Source organism: Drosophila mojavensis, unplaced genomic scaffold (assembly GCF_018153725.1).
Source record: "Drosophila mojavensis isolate 15081-1352.22 unplaced genomic scaffold, ASM1815372v1 contig_49, whole genome shotgun sequence".
NCBI lineage: Eukaryota > Metazoa > Arthropoda > Insecta > Diptera > Drosophilidae > Drosophila > Drosophila mojavensis.
In genome coordinates, this window is record NW_025318872.1 from 3489406 (window position 1) to 3513500 (window position 24095).

Here is a 24095-nt window from a genome sequence, read left to right on the forward strand (position 1 = left end):
GTATCTCCTCAGTTATGCTCGATGTTGTCGTCGTACTCACTCACGCCCTCTTCTGTGCGTTGGACAACTCTGCTCATTAGCTCAATCAGCATGCACAATATACATACATATGTATATACATTCAAATAAATGCATATATGTAGATGAATATGCATATGTATATTTGTAAGCTGGGGGCATGGCGCGCTCCGTGTTTGTCTCCGTCTGCTCCCTTTTCGCCATTCTCTCCATCTGTTTCGCTCTCTCGCTCCCACTCTCTCACAGTCTGCCGCTATTTAAGCGTACATTGACGTGTTGTCTGCTTGCAATACCCTACGCTAGTTAGGCAATGGAGCATATGGGGTGATCAGCTGGAAAACATAATAAGCAATTGAATTGCTCAACATGCTCACTGGATTTACAGACTTAATATAAGAACGCCGCTATATTACACCATGCTATAAATGGTCAAGCCGAAGGTTCCAGTTGCGAGTGCTCAATTTTTAAGTTAGTTTTAATTTTATATTAGTTCTAATGTTGAACAGTAGATCAATAAAATACAATAATGATATACATATCTGATCAAGTAGAGTGTATTTCCTAGTCACGCATACACACTCTTTTGCTTATTTTCTTGTATGCTTTGTGTCACTGCAATCGTTGCCCATTCCTATTCTCGCTCCTAGCGCCAGCTGAAAGTCGACGTCTCTCAGTCTCTGCAGCACAGCCATCGAGTGCGGTTCTTTAACTGTTTCCTCGCACCTTCATTCGTCTTCTGTTTTGATCGCTACGTTTATTGTTGCCTGCGCTGTAAGTGAAAGTTCTATCCCACATAATGCGTAACATATACATACATACATATAAGTATATACATACACATATATATGTATGTATGTACATGATTATATACTTGAGGAAGCACTACAAATTTTGGTTTGCCGGCATCGGCGAGGGTCAAAGCAAAGTTATAGCCAAGTGGGCGATACCAAAAGCTTGCGTACGTAGCAACATATGTACATATATGTATTTATATATGTTATATATATAGCTACATATGTATGCCATAGCTAAATCAAATCATGTGTTTTTCCTACGCTATTGCCAAATTTAAATTAGGGGCACGTGTCCCAGCTCTCAGAAATTGAAAAAAAAAAAAAAAAATTTAAAGAAAAAGACCTTTCGCTTGTTCCGGTTTCTGTTTAAATACATCGGGCTATATGCATACATATGTATATACATATATCATTATACATGTATATAGTCGTGCATGCAGACCAAATAGTATAAACAGGTTATCAGTGCCAGCCGAAACAATAAAAACAAAAATCACATCGGGCGAGTCTGACGAGTTTTTGATAAGTTTTCACGCCAGCTTCCCAATCTCTCGTATTTCTACTGGGCTCCCATTTGACCTTCACACTGTTATTTTGGTCTGGCATTAAATTTTTGTGTACGACATTATTGTCGTTGTTTTTAAAGAACCACAGGAACCGCATCATATATATATACACATATATACACTTTATACGACCCAACCATGGCGGCCAGCAACGGCGATTGTAAGTTGAATAATTAAAAGACTCGCACTGCTTTTCCTCTACCAGCACCAGCACCAGTACCAGTTCCTCCTTCGCTCCTTAGCCTCCTGCCTGCGTGACTGCCTGCCTATTGACTGTTTACCCTCTTAATTGCACCACAAGTTTTCAATTATTATAACTTGCATAACTAGTACCCCAGCTCAACCCAACTAACTAACCCAACTAGCTGTGAAAATTATGATTCGAAGTTAGTCCTGTACTCTATGAATTTTGCTTTCTATTCTAGAGCATGTCCCCAAAAACCTAACCCTTAACTCTAAGTAGAATTTAAAACTGATAATTCCACAATTTATTTACTCTATGTTATTACTACAACTTGATTGGCAAACTAATTATACATGCTTGTGCTTATATAATATATGCCTATTTCATATATATATTTCTTGATCTATAATCAAGGCTTGAGCAATAGCAATACATCTTATACAAATACAAATAATAAAACATTATAGTTATGTACATATAGAATCATTTTTTATGAGTAAAATTAAAAAAATAAAATAAAACTTAAAAAACTCTCAAGCTCTCTCAGATTCTCAGAAATAACTTTAGAAAAAGAAAATTTGTATTTCTTGCAAATATCACAGCTGATCCCAGTCCTAAAAATAGATTACTTAAAGTGTTCCATATAAATAATGAAATATATATTTTTAGCGCATGTAATAGAATTAGTCTGTTCGATTCTATTTATAGGTACAATATATTTTTCCTTTGATTCCTTTCATTTACTTCACTTCACTTAATGTAATGTCACAAATTAATAATTCGAACAGATAGATCTTATGGAAATTATATATTTTAGTAGACCCACAGTATTTCATTAGCTAGCTCAGCCTGGTAGACGCTACTTAAGTAACCTGCCAACTTAATACTTGTAAACACATATTGCTATTGCTCGATCCTTAGGAAGAGAATTGCGCCTAACATTTATTCTCTCCATCCCTCCGACTTCCGGCAGCCAAAATGACGCAGCAGGGACCCGCCTTCGACTCGAATGCGATGACGCTGACACGCTTCGTGCTCCAGGAACAGCGCAAGTTCAAGGAAGCGACTGGAGATCTGTCCCAGCTGCTCAATTGCATACAGACGGCCATCAAGGCGACTGCATCCGCAGTGCGGAAGGCTGGCATAGCCAAGCTGCACGGAATCGCTGGCGATGTCAATGTTCAGGGAGAGGAGGTAAAGAAGTTGGATGTGCTGTCGAATGAGCTGTTCATCAACATGCTCAAGTCGTCCTACACTACGTGCCTTATGGTCTCCGAGGAGAACGAGAATGTGATCGAGGTGGAAACGGAACGCCAGGTAAGTGAGATATATTTATCTAGAGGATCCCATAACTTGATCGCATTCGTTTACAGGGAAAATATATAGTTTGCTTCGATCCGCTGGATGGTTCCTCCAACATTGACTGTCTCGTCTCGATAGGCTCCATTTTTGCCATTTATCGGAAGAGGAGCACGGGAGTGCCCACCGTCCAGGATGCACTGCAGCCGGGCAACCAGCTCGTTGCTGCCGGCTATGCACTCTACGGCTCTGCGACAGCCATTGTCCTGGGTCTGGGCAGCAGTGTGAACGGCTTCACCTACGATCCGGCCATTGGCGAGTTCATTCTGACCGATCCCAATATGCGTGTGCCCAACAAGGGCAAGATCTATTCGATTAATGAGGGCTATGCCTCCGACTGGGATCAGGGCGTTTACAACTACATTGCTGCAAAGAAGGATCCCGCCAAAGGCAAGCCGTACGGCGCTCGCTACGTCGGCTCGATGGTGGCCGATGTGCACCGCACTATCAAATACGGCGGCATCTTCATCTATCCGGCCACCAAGTCGTCGCCCAATGGCAAGCTCCGTCTGCTCTATGAGTGCAATCCCATGGCTTATCTCATGATCCTGGCTGGCGGTCTGGCCAGCAATGGCAAGATCAGCATACTGGATATTGTTCCACAGAAAATTCACGAGCGCAGCCCCATCTTCCTGGGCTCCAAAGCTGATGTGGAGGAGGCGCTTAGCTACTTGAAGTGATTCTCGTTTTTTTTATGTGTCTGAATAAATTTTTTTAAATCTTGTATTCGAAGCAAATACAGGGAATTGGATGGGCTATGCTACATATAAAATGAGATTGAAAAATCTGCAGAGCAAAGCTGATGTAAAAGCATAAGGCAGGATGTTAGTATACAGCTTTGTATATAAGTAAGTATATTTAAATTAAGCCAATGTCAATCTCTTGAGTTTTGTATACATGTATACTTTTTGCAATCACATTCACTTATTATACCCATAGTGGGTATAATTCGGGTTGAAAGTACGTTATTTTGAGAAAATTACAGAGTATGGCTAGCCAGAACTCTATTAAAGTTATAAATTTTCGTAACTTTATCGATAGACTGAAATTCATATTCACAACCGGAAGACTCGTGATAATCAGCAATTGTTACAAAACACAGTTCAAATAGTCGATCGATGTATTACAAATTCTTCTCCTTATATTAACAAAGCCCATACTATGGAGAAAAAGTTGCATGCAACCAGTTATGTTAGTGAACATCTCATGATTACATTAAATTTAATCCTATTCATCTAAAATTGTAAAAAGATTCCTTTTTCATGGTATAGCTAAACACATATGTATGTACATATATTTAATACGTAGCAAAAATTATTAGTTAACAGCTGATGGGGAACAGTTATTCTTAGAAAGCATTCGCCTTGTGCTTGGGCACAAAGCTAAATCCGTGAGGTACCGGGCCGAGCAGCATTTCACTGAGTCGCACCCAGTCAGAGGCGTTGCCGGAGCTCATCAGTGTCTCCATTTCATCGCGTCCGCGATACTTTTGTGGCCTGGCATTGATTTTCTGTGGCGGCGACAGCTGCAGCTCCTCTGGTATGTAGCGGTAAAGGAACGATTGCCATTCGAGCAGAAAGCGTCGGGTGCTCTCCACGCCCTTAGTATCAGAGCCCCAGTGTTCCAGTCCGTAGTTGCAATAGCGCCGCATCATTTCGAACCGTTGCGTAGAGCTGGGTGAGCATGCTTTTTGCTCTTTGATCTCCTGGAAGATCCAAGGCTTAATTAACGCACCGCGTCCTATCATCACAGAGCTAACATGCGGAGCCAAAGCTCGTCGCTCTACGTAGTCCTCATAGCTCAGAATGTCGCCATTCCCAATCACGGGTATATGCTTTGCTTGCTTGGCGCACTCCTCAATGTACGTCCAGTTGGCTTGGCGCGTGTATCGCTGCTCCCTCGAACGTCCGTGCAAGGTAACAGCCGAGGCGCCCCATTCCTCCACCAGAGGCAGCAGCTCGTGGGCCACACTCTTGTCCGCATAGACCCCTGTGCGCATTTTCACAGTGAAAGGCAGCCGATCGGACAGCGCCGAGCAGCTGCGCACAGTCAGTTCCAGGATATTGGTACGGTGCATCAGTGCACTGCCTCCGCCCTGTTGGTAAATGAGGTCAATGGGACAGCCTATATTAAGATCAATAAAGTCCACCCGCGATGTTTCGTGCAACACTTGCGCCGCCTGGCTAATCACATTCGGGTTGTTGCCACACAGCTGCACGCCAAACACGTTCTCGCTCTCATGACGCTTGGTCAGCGCCCATTCCTGCCCGAGACCCTTGAGCAGCGGCACAGCGCATGCCATCTCCCCACAGGTGATGTCTGCCCCGAACTCCTTGCAGATGCGACGAAATGGCAAATTGCCCACTGTGGTCAGCGGGGAGAGCAACAGCTTCTCTCGAAAATCGATGACAGGCTTTCGTTGCGCATCGCGTCCATTTGTTGTTTCATCTATAGCACTGCCAATGGGCTTGTTTGCCAATGACTGGTTCTCTGTCGATTCTTTGTTCTCTATAGGTGCTGCATCCTGCTGCTGGCGTTCTTTCCCGCTGTTCTGTTCCTCTTTGTCTTTGTCCTGCACCTCCTCCTCTTGCTGCTGATGATCTTTCTTCCTTTCATCTCTGAGCTTTTCCGCCTTCTTGATCAACTCTTTGCTACGACTAAAATCGTAGTCATGCTTGCGTAGACGTACCTGCAGTTCTGATTAAACAATATATATCATTACCACGATTTACATCTTCACTTCAATTACACTTTACCTGAGTTGATGCCATTGTACGTAGTCTGCGCGGCTTTTTCATCGTAATTTGGCCTCTTCATATTTCGTCCGTTTTCATCTGTGTGGGCTTTGGCAAAACGGCATGTTATGCCACGTGCACAATATCCCTTGGTGTCATACACGTAGCATTGCTCACCCAAATCCTCACCTTTGGCTGCTATAAATGCGTTCAGATCATGCACATAACGGCAATTCGGCACACTGCAGGGCTCACCACCAGCGCCATCTATGAGCGAGTGGCACAAATGCGAGTAGCGCTCATCTTTGAACACGGGTCGATTCTAATGGAAAACTCTTTTATACAACGATAACCAAATGTGAAATAAATGTTTACTTTATTCTGGCCACGTTTGCGCTCTTTTTTGCCACTTCCACGCTTGCTCTGTGGCTCGTTTGTCGTTTCCTCATTCTCTAGGTGTTTTCTTTTGTTTGTTTCTCCATCAGTGGATGCATTTACTTCCCAGTTGTGGGCACCATTAGCTTCGGCTAACAAATACCTATTTTAATAACAAATCTAACTTATATTTCAGGCTTGAAAGCGCACACAGATATCACTTACTCCGGCTTAATGTAGCAAATCCACGGTTCCATTTCACACACGCGTGAGTGTTCTAAAAATGAAATATAAGAAATACTTTAGTACCAATTAGAGATGCGCCAATTGCGCTACAGTTGTTCAACGAAAACAACAAGCAAACATGTGCTCAATCAGCTGTTTTTATCGATGACGTTCAGAAAAATGTATCGCTTCCAGTTGCTGCTCAACAAGTTAAATGCTATTTTTATTTAATACACAATACATAATTAAATGAAAATGTAATTTAATTGTCTGCTTGAACAAACTATTGCAATTATTGAAGCTTATGTCAGCACACAGCTACTGTTACCAGCATACTAGTCCACAGTTACTGATCAGCTGTTCGCGATGGTGCAACTGTTTAAGTTCCTGCTGAAATCCACAAAAACGGTTTGTAATTAAATATTAAATTAAAATGAAATTAATGATAATTTCTTGTGTAGCCTGCGCGAGCACATTTTCGTTGCAACTTCTTGGACACTTTGCGTCTGACGGTACGCGGCGGACATGGTGGAAATGGCTTACCCAAATATGGCGGAGTTGGTGGGCAGGGTGGCTGCGTCTACTTTGTGGCCAAGGAGGGACTAACATTGCGGAAAGTAGCACAAAATCTAAGAGAAAAGCGCGTTCAGGCGACTAATGGCGAGGACAGCAGCAAAGTGAGCATATATGGAAAACGTGGCATGGATCAAAGAATAGAGGTGCCACTGGGTGTTCAGGTGTACGATGAGCAGCAGCAGAAATTGCTTGCGGATCTCAACGAACCCGATTCTAGCTGCATTGTGGCGGGCGGAGGCACAGGCGGCTGCGTAGGCAACAATTTCATCGGTAGGCCAGGAGAAAGTCGCACGGTGCAGCTAGATCTCAAGTTAATTGCAGACGTGGGTTTGGTTGGGTTTCCCAATGCTGGCAAGAGCACGCTGCTGAAGGCTATATCTAATGCGAAACCCAAGATAGCAGCGTATCCATGTATGCATTGATGTTCCTGCAGTTTCAATTACTAAATCATTTGCTTCCCTTTGCAGTCACCACGATTCGGCCACAGGTCGGAACCGTGGAGTACGCCGACCTACGTTCCATAACTATTGCCGATCTTCCTGGTCTGATAGAAGGGGCACATGCCAACTTTGGCATGGGTCACAAGTTCCTGAAGCACATTGAGCGCACTCGCCTGCTGCTCTTCATGGTGGATATTTTCGGCTTTCAGCTGAGTCCGCGCCACGCACATCGCGATTGCCTGAGCAACATTTATGCACTGAACAAGGAGCTGGAGCTATACGATCCTGAATTGTTAGAGAAACCCTGCGTGTTGTTGATCAACAAAATGGACAAGGAAGGGGCTCAGGAGTTGCTATTAAATCTAAAGCCATGTCTTACAGACTTGAACAGTAGTCTATCCGCCTGTCCCGATGAACTGCGTCCAAATAGAGTGATTAGATTTAAGCATATATTACCTATATCTGCTAAAAACTCAGGGCGCATTAATCAAGTAAAGCAAAAGCTGCGTGGAACCCTCGATGAACTGGCGGAAGAGCAACTGATCACAGACTCTAAACTGCTCAAAGAGCAGTTGAAGCAACGAGTGGGCGTTATAGGTCCCAAAGTAACATAATGAAAGCCAACTTTGTAGTTTAGCAGAAAAAAAAATATATATAGAAAAAAATCATTTTTATTGTTTCTACTCGTGAAAAATTCGAATCATATAAAATATCTATATAATACTGAAATTTTATATTTTTTACGGGATCTTCGACGATACCTACTAATCGATAACAACATTATTTTGTTAATAAGTTCCATAATTATAAAGTTAATAATTCAAATAAACGTTGAATAAACTTATAACTTTGTAGCGATTTTTGTTCATTTCGATAGTACGATAGAAAACATCGAAGATTAATGCGCCACCTAGCGATTTTCACATCACTACGGTAACCACACGACACACACACTTGCAAATATACACATATGCATGCACGCAGGAGTTTGTTGTGTCGCGTCGCGCTAAATCTACGAAACGAACGAAAAAATGTTGAAAAATTCTATGCTCGCGCTCAATGTAAGTTCCAATTGGTGATCAATCGCTAAATAGTGAAAAATATGTCCAATTGGCTTGAGATCAACTTAACTGTGAATAAATATAATTGACATTTCGATACATACACAAACATACATACATGCAAACATATCTGCGAAGGGGGCAGAACACTGAAAAACTGGTATATAAAAGACGACGCCAAATGAAAAAGACAGCGCGCGCGAGCGAGAGAGATAAAACAGTAGTAGTATACTTCGGGTATTATTTTTTGCTAATAGCCAATTGCATTGGTAAAACGAAAATTTGCCCAAAATCAAAGACACGACATTATCTCTAACGTAATGTCACAACACAATAATCAACCGCATTCGCATCAGCATCAACAACATCTCCACTACTATCAGCAGCAGCAGCAGCACCAGCAACATCAGCTACAGCAACAACAGCAACAGCACCAGCAGCATCAGCATTTACAACATAAACAAATACAGCAGCACAGTTGGTACTCACATGTTGCTTCCTACCCGCCCCAACAGCCGCACCCGTATGCGACACCTTGCAAGAGCAGCAACAACAACAATCACAACAACAACAATAACATTATGAATGCTTACGAAGCGGGTGGGACGCACTATTACGGGGCTGCTACGGCTACTGCTGCTGCGGGGGTGGGATATAACCTTGAAGCTAATACTGTGGCCTATGCGCACAACCAGCTGCTGCAATACCAGCAAGAACAACAACAACAGCAGCACCAACAGCACACCAGTCAACGCTCGTATATGCCGCACAGCATAATGCACAGCTCCTATCCATATATTAAGAGCGAGCCATTGGAGCTGCCCGACGAAAGACAACGCCATCAACAACATCAAACGCAGCAACAGCAGCAACAACAGCAACAGCAACAGCAGCACCTACAACAACATTTTCAAAATCCAATGGCCCCGCCGCCAGCACCCGCCTCCAATCGCCACACGCTTGATGCTAGCGGCGAAATGATAATAAAATGTAAGTATCGAGCCTTAGGGATATCGATATCCACATACGCACACAGCCATGCAAATATACTAGCTGTAATAAGCCATTAGTTCTAGAACGGGGCATAGAGATGAGATCATATTTGGCATTTATGTCACGACACGAAATATTTAGAGCCAATTTCAATTGTATATAATTTGATATAGTAAGTTTAATTTTTATGTTTAGAAACATTGACTATTGAATCACTTTTTAATACACTAATATCAACTACTAATTAAGAAGTAAAATTGATTCTCTTATTGCAATTTTGATTAATGTGACAATCTCATCAATCAATTCGGCTACGAAAAGATGAATATTTATTCAATATAAGAGTCATTCGTGCCGCGCAAATTATTGAAATCGTGTTTCGTGCTCGTAAATATGCATACCACCATATCTAATTGGTACAGACACACTCATATAGTCAGAGTGTAACAAAAACAAAACTGAGAGTGTAAGTGATTGAGTGCGAATGAGAGAGAGGGAGAGAGAGTGCGCTCCCAGTTACTGTTACTTGGGCGCCCATATATTTTGTCGTATAGCGTAAGTAGCAGTAATTTCAGCTCCGCTTTTGGCGTCGCCGAATCAATAAAGCGTTTGGTTACAGAGTTGAGTTACGCTGAGACTTTTAGCGGTTGTTTCGGTCGGTTGTTTTTCGGTAGGTTCGCTAGGTTTTCAATTTTCGGTTTTGTTTTGTTCGCCTCCGTATCTGTACCTTTGTTTCGGAGTGCTTTAGTCGGTTTTTGCTCTGTGTATGTATCTATCTAGTCGATATATATTTTAGGCACCTACAATATATACATATACCATCGTCACATAAGCTCAGCTGAATAGATACGTCAAATTACCGGGTATAATCCTAATAGTTATGTACCCTGTCTCCAATCCAACATTAATAGACTTTATATTGGTTATGTGTGCGTTAATGTATATTTGTTAATTCTCACTTTTAAGTCTCGAATCTTATGTAACTCTTAGGTTCCCAAGTATTTTATAACCTATGAACACATACCTGCCTAATAGGGCGGGGTCTCAATTGTAAATAAAAATGTTAATCCAATTTTTTTTACAATTTTGTTAAAAACATTTCTGGAAAACTAAGAAATATTTTCTCATATATGTATAGATTTATGTGTGTAGGAAAGAAAAAAGAAAAATTCTCGCTTCTGTTATCTCTGCATTCATGCTTATCAAAGAAGCGAGAACAATTGAAACAAACTAACAAAATGAATGCACACGTAAAACCATAGAAACTGAAACTTTTCTAGAAGATACTTATACATACAAAGTGTAAATATTCCTTACATACACATGCATATTCACGAAGGCAAACATATGTGCATACATACATATGTCTGTATATTTTCAGTGGTTAAAAGAAGAAATCTTATTAACTCCATTTTTATTATAAATCAATTTTGTATTAACTTTTATTAAATTCGTGATGCAAATTTTTGTTGTTTTACATTCATTCATCAGTTTGACTATTTTTAGCAATATATGCTATATGCTATATATGCTATGAATTATACAACATGAAAAAAAAAAAATCTCCAAGACATTTCTCTGTGAGTTCATAGTGAATTTTTCAATCTTAATTGATCATACTCCCCTCCCACCATATTCTTCTTTTTTCCAAGATATAAAAAAAATAAAATTTGAACATAGTAAAAAGAAGAAAAGTGACAATTATCGTTTGAAAATATAATATTAAATATAATTACATATAGATAAATATGGAGAAATTAGAAATTATTATATTTTTTCCATTTTCTATTTTGAACATAAGATTTGTGCCGATAAACTTGTAAAAATAGATTTCTAAAATTAAAATAAATTTCATTAAAGCACATCAAAGTCAGCAGAGTGAAATCAGTTTGATAAAGAACTGCGATAATAAATGTATTCAATATATTAATAAAAAATTGTTTATATTAATTTTGTTTTGGCAGCGGAACCCATTGAGGAACATGTGTTTAAGTCCAACTATATTGATGATAATACGCCCTTTGCCGATTTTAACAAATTTCCCGAATTCGGCGACGAAATGCTGAGTCCAAAGGTGGAGCTAACTGTAAAGGATGATGCCTATGGCAACCAAAAGGTGAGCTGTAAAAGAATAAAAATATATATTATTATATAATGTTCTTTTGTATTATAGAATCCGCTCAGCTTTCCTCGCCGAAAGCTGCAAACGGAACGTTCCTCGGAAAGCCTGCCCATCTGCCAACGCTGCAAGGAGGTGTTCTTTAAGAAACAAATCTATTTGCGGCATGTGGCCGAGAGCAGTTGCACGATCCAAGAGTACGACTACAAGTGCAACATCTGTCCCATGTCCTTCATGGGCGCCGAGGATATACAGAAGCACAAGCAACTGCACCGCGCTGACAAGTTCTTCTGTCACAAATACTGTGGCAAGTACTTTGACAATATTGCCGATTGCGAGTCGCACGAGTACATGGAACACGACTACGACAGCTTTGTTTGCAATGTAAGAAGGGAGAAACCCATAATTTCTATACGAGGAAACCTACACTAATTATAATTTATCATTTGCAGATGTGCTCAATGACATTTCCTACGCGCGAACAGCTTTACGCCCATTTGCCGCAGCACAAGTTTCAGCAGCGCTTCGATTGCCCGATTTGCCGCTTATGGTATCAAACCGCGCTCGAGTTGCACGAGCATCGCCTAGCGGCCCCATACTTTTGCGGCAAGTACTATGCAGCAGCACATCAGCAACAGCAGCACCAGCAGCTGTCGGAGCAGAGCAACTACAAACTGCAGGATTGCCACATGGGAACGATAGAGAGTAAGTCTTGGTTACTCCGACTGTTTTGCGCTTATAGTAATGTTCTTGCTCTGCAGTGACTGCGTCTCAGCATAAAGCAAATGCGCTGCCTGCCACGGCGGCGCTTAGTTCCTTGCTACATCAGCGTCAAGCGAATGCTGATGGTGGCGCCTCCCTCTTTGCCTCTTCCTTAAAGAACGAGCCGAGTGTTAAGCTGGAGCGAAGCTACAGCAACTCGACCAGCGAGTCCGGATATAGCATGCACGAGAACAGCGGCTACAACAATGCATATGGGAGTGACAACTCGCTGCATGCGAGTGGTGTTGCAATCGGTGGACCGCAGGCACATTCCTCCACGCTGGATGAATCGGAAGATGCGCTGTGCTGCGTACCATTGTGTGGAGTGCGCAAAAGCACCAGCCCTACTCTGCAGTTCTTCACGTTTCCCAAGGACGAGAAGTATCTGCATCAATGGCTGCACAATCTCAAAATGTTTCACATACCTGCGTCGAGCTATGTCAGCTTTCGCATTTGTAGCATGCATTTTCCGAAGCGTTGCATAAATCGCTATTCGTTGTGCTATTGGGCAGTGCCTACGTTCAACCTGGGCCACGACGATGTCGCAAATTTGTATCAGAATCGAGAGTTGACCAACACATTTACCACCGGAGAGGTGGCTCGGTGCAGCATGCCCAATTGCACGAGCCAGCGTGGCGAAAGTAATCTCAAGTTTTACAATTTTCCGAAAGACATCAAGAGTCTGATCAAATGGTGCCAGAACGCACGTCTGCCCGTCCAGGCCAAAGAGCCGCGTCACTTCTGCAGTCGGCACTTCGAGGAGCGTTGCATTGGCAAATTCCGACTGAAACCCTGGGCTGTACCTACGCTCCATTTGGGAGCTCAGTATGGCAAGATTCATGACAATCCGAAGAATCTGTATGTTGAGGAGAAACGTTGCTGCCTGAACTTTTGTCGCCGCAGTCGCTCCTCGGACTTCAACATGTCGCTTTACCGGTTCCCCAGAGATGAGGTATTGCTGCGTCGCTGGTGCTATAACTTGAGACTCGATCCGGCAGTGTATCGTGGGAAAAATCACAAAATTTGCAGCGCTCACTTCATTAAGGAAGCCCTCGGCTTACGGAAATTGTCGCCAGGTAAGCAAGTAATTAATAAATTATTTATATGCTAAAACCTCAGTTTACCTTTGAGTGAATGAATTCGTTTTACAACATGAGCAAATTGAGTACTAATTCTAGAAAATTAATGATACAAATATTGAATGCAATGACATGGTCCGCTTATCATCCAGAATCGCTGTAATAAATAAACAAATTGGCACAAATCAATGAATATGTTTATTATCTGAAAATTGATATTCAATGACTTGTTGAATATTCTTTATACTCGTAGCCTTTATATTTAAATTAGCATTTAAATTAATACATTTACATTTACATTTAAATTAATACATTTACATTTACATTTACATTTACAGGCGCTGTGCCAACTCTACACCTGGGCCACAGTGACACCTTCAACATCTACGAAAATGAACTGTGGCCTCCTCCGACGGCCTCGACGCCCACCCATCATAATCATCATCAGCAGCAACAGCTGCAACAACACCACATGCAGCAGCATCAACAGCAGCTGCCGCAGCAGCAGATTCATCACAAATACCAGAGGCACTCTGCTGCGTCCACTTCCTCGTCGGCCAGCTCTACATCCCACTATGTGGATCCGGAGCTAAGTGCCTCCTACATGGCCATGGGCATGGGCTCTGGCAATTCAACCTCTGGACTGAATGTGAGCGACAGCATGGACGTCTGCTGTGTGCCCAGCTGCGAAAGCAAGCGACACAACAATGAGAACATCACATTCCATACGATACCTAGGCGCCCGGAGCAGATGCGCAAATGGTGTCACAATCTGCGTATACCCGAGGACAAGATGCACAAGGGCATGCGCATATGCAGTCTGCATTTCGAGCCCTATTGCATTGGCGGCTGCATGCGTCCGTTCGCGGTGCCAACGCTGCATTTGGGCCACGATGAAGAGGACATTCATCGCAATCCGGATGTAATCAAGAAGCTGAACATACGCGAGACCTGTTGCGTGGCAGTGTGCAAACGCAATCGGGATCGGGACCACGCCAATCTGCATCGTTTTCCCAGCAATGTGGCGCTGCTAACCAAATGGTGTGCCAATTTGCAGCGCACTGTTCCGGATGGGATCAAACTCTTCAACGATGCTATTTGCGAGGTTCATTTCGAGGAACGGTGCTTACGTAATAAGCGGCTAGAGAAGTGGGCAGTGCCCACTCTTATGCTCGGCCACGATAACATTCCCTATCCTCTTCCCACTCCAGAGCAGGTGGCCGAGTTCTATGCTCGACCAAGTGCTCCAAACAATGGCGAAGAACAGGGTGAATGCTGTGTGGAGACCTGTAAGCGCAATCCCAGCGTGGATGACATCAAGCTCTATCGACCGCCGGAGGAGTCCCAAGTGCTGACCAAATGGGCGCACAATCTGCAGATAGACATCGCTCAGCTGCCTTCCATGCGCATCTGCAATCTACACTTCGAAGCCCACTGCATAGGCAAGCGAATGCGTCCGTGGGCCATACCCACGCTCAATCTTGCCACTAACATAGAGAATCTCTTTGAGAACCCCGAGCAGCAGATGCTGTACAAGCGCCGCACCTCCCATCTCAGCGGGCAAAGAGAAGGAAGTGGTGGAAGCATTACCAAGCCCACCTGGGTGCCACGCTGCTGTCTGCCCCACTGCCGCAAGGTGCGCGCTTTGCACAACGTCCAACTATATCGGTTTCCCAAACTCAATCGCGCCACGTTGGCAAAGTGGGCGCACAATCTGCAAGTTCCGATGGTTGGAAGTGCTCAGAGACGTCTCTGCTCCGCGCACTTTGAGTCTCACGTCCTTAGCAAGAAGTGCCCAGTGCCGCTAGCGGTGCCTACGCTCGATCTCAATACTCCACCAGGTTACAAGATTTACCAAAACCCAGCCAAGATCAAAGCAAACAAGCTGTGCATGCAACGCGTCTGCATTGTGGAGAGCTGTCGTCGGCAGCGTGGCCAGGGTGTCCAGCTCTTCCGGCTGCCCCACAACCCCACCCAGCTGCGCAAGTGGATGCACAACATACGCATGCGACCGCGCGGTGCCATGCGACAACAGTACCGCATCTGCTCGCGGCACTTTGAGACGCACTCGTTCAACGGCAAGCGCTTGAGCACTGGCGCCATTCCGACTCTCGAGCTGGGCCATCAGGACGACGACATCTATCCGAATGAGGCGCAGTCGTTTGTCGAGGAGCACTGCGCTATCGAGGGCTGTAACGCCTCCAAGGATCAGCCGGATGTGCGGCTCTTCCGGTTCCCCAACGACGACGAGGATCTGCTGTGGAAGTGGTGCAACAATCTGAAGATGAATCCAATTGATTGCATTGGCATGCGCATCTGCAACAGGCACTTCGAGCCCGATTGTATCGGTTCCAAGCATCTCTACAAGTGGGCCATTCCCACGCTGATGCTTGGACACGACGATGTCCAGATTGAGCTGATATCGAATCCGAAGCCGGAAGCTCGCTACGTAGACCCAGTGTTTAAGTGCTGCGTTCCCACCTGTGGCAAGACTCGCAAATTCGATGAGGTGCAAATGAACAGCTTTCCCAAGGATCCGACCCTCTTCGAGCGCTGGCGCCACAATCTCCGACTCAACCATCTCAATTTCAAGGAGCGCGAGCGCTATAAGATTTGTAATGCTCATTTCGAAGACATATGCATCGGCAAGACGCGCCTCAACCTAGGCTCCATACCTACACTGGAGTTGGGACACGACGAGACGGAAGACCTGTACCGTGTGAATCCCGATGAGCTGCAGAGCAATATGTTTGGACGGCACCAGCGCGTGGGTATTAAACAGGGGGAGCACTTTACTAGACAGGTGAGTAGCTCAGCGCAGATTGTGTATTCAATTTATTACCAAATATATATATATGTCTCCAGGTCAAGTTCGAGCGATCCACGCCCCAGTTCACGTGTTGTGTTCGCAGCTGTCCACGCAACAAATGGGTAGAAAGCGGTGCCCGTTTGTTTCCCTTTCCCACGGGCAAGCAACAGCAGAACAAGTGGCGTCATAATCTCCGACTAAAAGCTGGCGAAGTGGATAGGACGACACGTGTTTGCAGCGCCCATTTCAATCGCCGCTGCATTGATGGCAAACAGCTAAGAGGATGGGCCATGCCCACACTGCAGCTGGGTCACCAGGAGACGAACATCTATGAGAATCCAAAGAACATCCCGGGCTTCTTTACTCCCACCTGTGCGTTGGCCCATTGCCGCAAAAGGCGGAGCATTGACAATGATTTGCGCACCTATCGCTATCCGCGCAATGAGGAGCTGCTTGAGAAGTGGCGTGTGAATCTCCGCCTCGCACCAGATCAATGTCGCGGTCGCATATGTGCGGATCATTTTGAGCCCATGGTGCGTGGAAAGCTAAAGCTAAAGACGGGGGCAGTGCCGACACTGAAGCTGGGCCACGATGAGGGCGTAGTCTTTGACAACGAGGCTATTAAGGCAGGCCTGCAGCAGGAGGAGGAGGAGGAGTATGAAGGTGGAGAGGTGGCGAACAGCTTGGACTCGCTTGTTAGGGTGAAGAATGAACTAAATGAGGAGGATCAGTCAATGGCAAACGACGAGCAGACAGAAGAACAGGATGATGATGACGAGGAGCAGACCAATCATCAATCAGAAGAAGAGGAGCAGCAAGAGCACGGCTACTTTGATCCCTTGGAGCTTGTAGAGACTTTTGCAGAGCAGCACAGCGAAGATGAACAGCTCTACAATAACGAAGATGACGAGGTTGATGACAATATGGAAGAGGAGGATATACCCGGCAACGATGATGAGCTGTTGCTCCCCGATACTCTACCTATTCAAATAGCTCTTCCTCCGAGACGTCAGAAGAGAACTGTGAATAATGTGACGCCCATATGCTGCCTTAAGCACTGCCGTAAGGAGCGTACTGCTACCCATCAGCTAAGCACTTTCGGCTTTCCCAAGGATCCGCAGCAACTGTTCAAATGGAGTGTAAACCTGCAAATAGATATCGACGACTGTGTTGGGCGTGTTTGCATTGAGCACTTCGAGGCGGAGATGTTAGGCACGCGCAAGCTGAAGCAGAACGCGGTGCCCACCTTGAATTTGGGCCATGATACACCCCTTAGCTATCGTTGCAATGGCCAAGCTGCGGACATCCATGATGCGCAATCACAGCAGCATTCGGTTTTTCGGCTTTGGAGCCTGAAACACTGTCGCAAAAGGAAAGATTCGTTGACGACGACAGCGACGCCAACGACGCCAACGACGACAGTGACGACAGCGTCGCCAACGACGACAACGACGCCAGCGACGACAACGACGCCAGCGACGACAACGATGCTAGCGACAACGACGATGCCAACGACGCCAGCGGTGACAACAACGACGACGACAATGCCGGAAAAGTCGCCAACGACAATGACGACGGCAACGACAATGACGACGGAAACGTTCCCAACGACGATGACGACGACGACAGCGAATCCAGCAGCGATGACTAAGCGCGTGTGCTGCGTGCCCAGTTGTAGAAAGGAATGGAAGCTGCATGCCGCTAACCTGCGACGCATGCCAAGAGATCGTTTGTTGCTGCGCAAGTGGCTGCACAATTTAAAGCTGCCTGCCAATTTGAGCCACAACCAGACGTATGTGTGCGAGGATCATTTCGAGGAGCAGGCAATGTTGCCCACCTTGCGCCTAGGCCATACGGATAGTAACATTTATCGTAGCCACAACTCAATAAATGGCATTGGCTGCCTGGTGCCCAACTGTCCATGTGCTCGCCTCTATCGTGGCTACGCCCTGCCCGAGCATCCCCAAGTGCGAGAGGCGTGGCTGCAGTGGCTGCAACTACCGCCTCGTTCTCCCCAATCGTCGAACCACGAGCAGCTGTGCATCATGCACTACATGCAGCTGTTCGAGCAGGTGCCGTTGCCGGATCAGTTGCCTGAGATAGTCCTGTGCGAGCTAAGGGAAACGTACGAGCTCATCGCCACATCCACCATTGCCATGGAGCTGCGCTGTTCAGTGCCCGGCTGCCAAACCAAATTCACAGACAACGTGCATCTCACCAGGCTTCCAACATGCCAACGTACCCGCGCCAAATGGCTGCACAATACGAAAATTGACTACGATCCGGATCGCGAGCGCTCCTATCGCATCTGCCTACGGCACTTCGAGCCCCATACCCTGGGCGCAGTGCGTCCTAGGCTAGGAGCGGTGCCTACACTGCACCTCAACCACAACGACCCGGATATTCATAAGAATCTTAAGTTGGAAGACAACGCTGATGGCGCACTAACCCAGCAAGGTGTGCCTCTTGAAATGCCGCTACGAATCAAGACGGAGCTACCGCTTTACCTCTCCGTCAGTCCGACGGCCAGCGCGAGCGCAAGTCCAAGTCCCCGGGGTAAACTGCGCACCTGCTGCATTGCCAGCTGTGGCCAGCAGGAGAACGCACTCACCCATCTGTTTCGCTTTCCCACTATCGAGACTGCGCTGCGCAAGTGGCTGGTGAACACGCAGCAGCAGCCGCGTCTCGTGGATACACAGCATCTGTTTGTGTGCCAGGAACACTTCGAGCCAGACGCCATTTACAAGAGGCAGTTGCGCAGCTGGGCGGTGCCGACGCTGAAGCTGGGTCACGATGGTCATATCATACCCAATGCTCGGCACAATGGCAACATTGCTGACAGCAAGGAGGATAGGCAGGCGCTGCAGTACATCTATGCGAACTTCTGCTCCGTTCTCACCTGCTTTCAGCAGCGCAGCGACCAGCTGCGCCTCTTTGCTTACCCTACGGATCGGCCCACCCTGCGCCGATGGGCTGCCAATTGCAAGCATCGTTCCATGCAGGCAAGCAGCGATGGATTTCAGGTAAGAGCAGATCTCAGCCTATATACCTATGCCTATGCCTATATTAGTCTTTCAGTTAGCTTGAGTTTGTGTAGGCAAAAATCTGACGGATCTTATGTTTTGCAGGTGTGCCAGTCTCATTTCGCGGACGACTGCTTCGACCCTGAGTCTGGGCAACTGAAGGAGGATGCTGTGCCCACTCTTGAACTGAGCCGACCCATCTACGAGATGCGCTGCTTAGTCAATGGCTGCATTGTGGAGGAGGGTGCAAGGCGTCCTCGCCTTTTTAAAATGCCAAAGCGGACACATCAGATGGAGGATTGGTGTCATAACCTGCGCATTGATGCGGCGTCTTTGGTGGGCCAGGAGCCACATGTCTGTGAACGGCACTTCGAGGCGCACTGCTTCAATGCGGACAAGCTGTTACGCCAAGCTGCACGACCCACACTTCATTTGGGCCACGATGACCTGCTAGATGTGCTGCCCAATCCGGCCAGCTGGGAGGAGGAAGCCCACGTATGCGTTGTGCCCAGCTGTGGACGCTCGAAGGATGCGGATAACGTGCAGTTATTCGGGCTGCCAAAGTCTAAGTTTCTAGTAGAGAAATGGCTGCAGAATTTCCGCCTCGATCCTAACAAGGTTCCAGTGAAAGGCCGTCGCATATGTAGCGTGCACTTCGAGCCCAGCTGCATAGACAGTGACCGACTACATATAGGCGCCATGCCTACACTCCACTTGGGTCACGCTGAGACGGATAACATACACGAAAGCATCAAAGAGCTGCCAATGTCGGCTCGGTCCGGGCGTTTCCGTATCCACTGCGACTGTTGCTATCCAGATTGCGTGGAACTGCAAAAGGGCTTTCAAAAAATTACCTACGATTTGCCACAAGGGCTGGCACTGCGTGAAACATGGCTGTCGTATCTGGGATTGGAGGAACACGATCAGCAGCAGCCGCTCAAACTCTGCCCGCTGCACTTGATCATGCTGTACGAGGAGTTCCCTGAACAATCGGCGGAGGAGGAACTGCTAACATCCAACTACGAAGCTGCTCGCAACAGTGTGCGCATTCGCATCGCCAGCTGCGCTGTGCCTGGCTGCAGGACTCTAAGGCCGAGAGATGAGCATTGCCTGCACTTGTCGCCCACACGACGTGATGTGCTCGAGCTGTGGCTGGACAACATGCGGATGCCTTACAATGATAATGAGCGTTACAAGTTTCGGGTGTGCGGCAGGCACTTCGAGTCCAATTGCCTAGTGGAGAAGGCGCGACGACTAAAACCCTGGAGCGTGCCTACGTTGGAGCTGCCAGAGCCACCAGTGCATCAGAATCCTACGGAGGAGCAGTGGCAACGCATGAATGAGCAACTATCAGCACTGCAGGCATTGGAAGCCAGTGTTGAGCTGAATGATAAGCAGAAGCAGAGGGAAATGCGGAATATAAAATATGCGATGCATAAGCACCAAATACTGGAGCAGGAGAATGACCAGGGGCAGGAGGACGAGCAGGAACAGGAAGAGTCGCAAATCAAACTGGAATCACAGGTCAAGCAGGAGCCTCTATCTGTGTACGAAGATGACTATTATGAAGAGCAGCCGCAAGAGATGCAGGAGCTGGAGGTGCTACTCGAGGTGGGGCACGTAGAGAAGTGCACCACCTATGAGCAGATGGACACAGAGCCCTCCATAAGCTATGCCGAACAGCCGTCGCATAATCCTTCAGGTTCGTCACATCCACCAGGTAGCGGAGCAGTAAACGGCAATAACTCTCGCTACAGCGCGAGGCATTGCAGCGTGCGAGGTTGCGGTGTGACGGTGCTAGATGTGGACGGCAATCTGAAGTTGCACAAGTTCCCCACATCGATAGATGCTATGGAAAAGTGGATGCACAATACCCAGGTGGATGTAGACACCAACTATGCGTGGCGCTTTCGCATTTGCAGCTATCATTTTGTCCCTGAGTGCTTCAATGGATCGCGCATTAGACGTGGAGCCATGCCCACGTTGCGTTTGGGGTCCCGACGTCCTGCGCGTATCTACGATAACGAATTCAATGTTCAGCAGGAACAGACGGCAGCGAATGCAGTGGAAGAGCAGTCTCCACTGCCTACTGAGGACTCCAAGCTTGACATCAAATTGCGCCTGCCCTGTCCCGCTCCGCCTCGCAAATCCAGCAAGTTCTGTCAGATCGAAGGCTGCTCGAATCATCTGACCAGTGAAAATTTGACTCTTCACAAGTTCCCACACTCGGCGGACATGTGCGCCAAGTGGCAGCACAACACGCAGGTGCCTTTCGATCCAGAGTATCGTTGGCGCTATCGCATCTGCAGCGCACACTTTGAACCCATCTGCCTGGGCAACATGCGACTGATGCAAGGCAGTGTGCCCACCCTGAAGCTAGGGCCCCGCGCACCTAAGCAGCTCTTTGACAATGACTTTTTGGTCATTGGCTTGCGCTCGGATAAGGATATGCATAGCGAACAAAATTTCACTGTAAAGCATGAGCAAGCGCAGCCATTCGAGGAGGATGATTCGGTGCAGGCACAGAAGCAGGAGGCGGAACAGGAACAGGACTTAAGTATGCTAGAACCACAACTCCAATTGCATGAAGGTCAGGAAGAAGCGGAACATGAGGACAATTATTTGAACTGCAATAACAATTGGAATGAGCGCAGCATTAAGCAGGAGAAGTGCAGCGACAACAGCTACTATAATCCGGTCAAGTCGGGCTATGACAAGTGCTCCCTAATCCATTGTCAGCGCCAGCGCTCACAGCATGGCGTGCACATCTATAAATTTCCACGTTCCCGCCAGCTTCAGCAACACTGGATGCACAATTTGCGTATTCGATACGACGAACGGCGACCATGGAAGACCATGATATGCAGCGCGCACTTTGAGCCGCGATGCATACGACTAAGGAAGCTCCGTCCCTGGGCAGTGCCTACCTTGGAGCTGGGCGAAAATGTGCCGGAGCAACTCTACACGAACGAGCAAAGCCAGCAGCAGATGGAGGTGGGTAGCGACGGTGAGGCAGACGGCTATGATTATGATGTGGACGATACTATGTTGGAGGATTACAACGATGATTACGAAGACAATGGGTCTGAGCAGCTGCCTGCGGAACCACAGCTCAAACGAGAGCGTCCTTCACGCTGCGATCCCTGCCCTCCTGGCCAGTTGCAGCCATGGAAAATAAAACAATGCTGTTTGCCCCACTGTCGCAGGCCACGAGGCGATGGCATCAAACTCTTCCGACTGCCCAACAACATTGGCGCCATACGTAAATGGGAGCAAGCGACAGGCATGCGCTTTATTCCATCGCAGCGGAACACTAAGCTCATCTGTAGCCGTCATTTTGATCCGCAACTGATTGGCGTTCGTCGCCTCTTCACCAATGCCGTGCCAACAAGGAATCTTGGTCCAAATATTAAAGAGTCGGAGCTGCCTGAGTTACCGGAAAGTACTCCACGCTGTTGCATCACTGACTGCGAACACAATGGATTTGTCAAGCTGCATAAGTTTCCAAGTGGTAAGCCATAGAGAGAGCATTTCTGTATGATTTTCTAATCAGATTCTTATTTTGTCATAGATCCTTTGCTGCTTCATCAATGGTGCCAAGCCCTAGATTTTCCGGATGTACAACGCTACTCTGGTAAACACATTTGTGCAGTCCATCTACCTGCGAAGGCATTCAGTTGCCTCATTTGTGGCGTTGAGGATGTGCAGCTGCCCATGCAAGACTTCCCCGATAACCGCAATCAGCGAGTCAAGTGGTGCTATAATCTTAAAATCGAACCCATTGCCAAGTGGGACAATACGAAACACATCTGCTCTAAACACTTTGAGAGTTATTGTTTCATAGAGCCGGGTCGTCTGCTCCCGGACGCAATGCCTACATTGCATTTGACGCACAATGATAACAACATATTTCTCAACGATTATGTTATAAACAATCCTAAGATGCTCTGCATCAAGGATGAGCCCCTAGAAAGTGACGATTTGATGCTATAACAATAGCACTCTTAGCCGAAAGTATCATTTTATTACCCCATCAAAACGGTAATATCAGCAGGTCGTCACCTTAATACTTATAAAAACTATACTTCGAAATGTGGTCAAGGGAGATTGCTGTCAAATTTTGCAGGTTCAGCCAAAACGCATTTCTTGAATATTTGACTTTTGGAATAATTTGGCTACAATTCGAACGGTGCTCAATAACAGCTCCTCACGGAATTCAGGATGTTTATCTAATATATGTTTGGAGTAGAAGTGTCACGTCCCAATGTCTATAAGCCATTTCATTTGAACTTAGTGTTAGTCTCAAATAATTTAAAAATATTTAATATATATATATATTTAATCACTCAGTATCTCTATCAATGTATTTATGAAAGAAGTACCACGTCTACCCAAACTAATCTTAAGTAGAAACCAAACGCCCTTTCCACTCCTATTCGTAATGTAACGGATTAGCTAATCTATATATACATATATATATATATGTTTTACATATATAATATAGTTGTCTAATTAATGAGTAATCGAGTGATTTTAGAAACCTTATGGCCATATGATTTAACTTTTACGTAGACACAAAATGTTCCTTGTTTAGTAATTGATTTAATTACATTTTTAAATTGTTTTACTGTTAGTGTAGTATTATTATCATAAGTAGATCACAGCTCCTCATACCCTAAAGGCTAAAAGATAACTGTGTGGGATATGTCCTTAAATATCAAATGTTAGTATTGACCATTGGAAATGATCAACACCTACTATTTCTCCGTAATGTAAGACTCTGCTGGCAGCTAAAACTGAACTATTTCCATAAGGATTGCATCAAACAATATGACTATCGACCTATCGTACTCTTTTTAATATTGCATATATATAAATATATATATGTAAACCTGTAGCATATACAAAAGTACTTGGTGTCTTATAAAATATACATAATAAATAAAACTCTTATATTACTAAGAAATTACACTTGGT

General features: G+C 45.8%; 4 protein-coding genes across 6 annotated transcripts; 3 read left to right on the forward strand and 1 right to left on the reverse strand.

Annotated features, from left to right (window-relative positions):
* The first annotated feature begins 681 nt into the window (after positions 1 to 681).
* LOC6578037 (fructose-1,6-bisphosphatase 1) lies at positions 682 to 3647 on the forward strand. 3 transcript variants are annotated; one of them, XM_015165959.2, is made up of 4 exons: positions 686 to 789; positions 1459 to 1538; positions 2536 to 2879; positions 2936 to 3647. In XM_015165959.2, exons 2-4 carry the CDS (start codon positions 1517 to 1519, stop codon positions 3599 to 3601), a joined length of 1032 nt encoding a protein of 343 aa, XP_015021445.1. In that variant the 5' UTR covers positions 686 to 789; positions 1459 to 1516; the 3' UTR covers positions 3602 to 3647. The 3 variants fall into 3 exon arrangements, with proteins under 3 accessions (XP_015021446.1, XP_015021445.1, XP_002003960.1); XM_002003924.4 differs by having other exon boundaries at positions 691 to 789; positions 1467 to 1538; XM_015165960.2 differs by lacking the exon at positions 1459 to 1538 and having other exon boundaries at positions 682 to 789.
* A 99-nt stretch (positions 3648 to 3746) lies between these two features.
* On the reverse strand, positions 3747 to 6380 carry LOC6578038 (tRNA-dihydrouridine(47) synthase [NAD(P)(+)]-like). Its single transcript, XM_002003925.4, has 4 exons — positions 6257 to 6380; positions 6032 to 6194; positions 5678 to 5978; positions 3747 to 5618 (listed from the first exon to the last, which is right to left on the reverse strand). The coding sequence occupies exons 1-4, from the start codon at positions 6286 to 6288 to the stop codon at positions 4270 to 4272; spliced, it is 1845 nt and encodes a 614-aa protein (XP_002003961.1). The 5' UTR covers positions 6289 to 6380; the 3' UTR covers positions 3747 to 4269.
* Positions 6381 to 6426: 46 nt separating this feature from the next.
* LOC6578039 (GTP-binding protein 10 homolog) lies at positions 6427 to 7940 on the forward strand. Its single transcript, XM_002003926.4, has 3 exons — positions 6427 to 6664; positions 6718 to 7243; positions 7300 to 7940. The coding sequence occupies exons 1-3, from the start codon at positions 6623 to 6625 to the stop codon at positions 7884 to 7886; spliced, it is 1155 nt and encodes a 384-aa protein (XP_002003962.1). The 5' UTR covers positions 6427 to 6622; the 3' UTR covers positions 7887 to 7940.
* Positions 7941 to 8222: 282 nt separating this feature from the next.
* Positions 8223 to 23470, forward strand: LOC6578040. The gene is made up of 9 exons (XM_032729378.2): positions 8223 to 9323; positions 11291 to 11442; positions 11500 to 11829; positions 11898 to 12150; positions 12207 to 13283; positions 13625 to 16089; positions 16152 to 19118; positions 19224 to 22629; positions 22690 to 23470. Exons 1-9 carry the CDS (start codon positions 8654 to 8656, stop codon positions 23109 to 23111), a joined length of 11742 nt encoding a protein of 3913 aa, XP_032585269.1. The 5' UTR covers positions 8223 to 8653; the 3' UTR covers positions 23112 to 23470.
* The last annotated feature ends 625 nt before the right edge of the window (positions 23471 to 24095 follow it).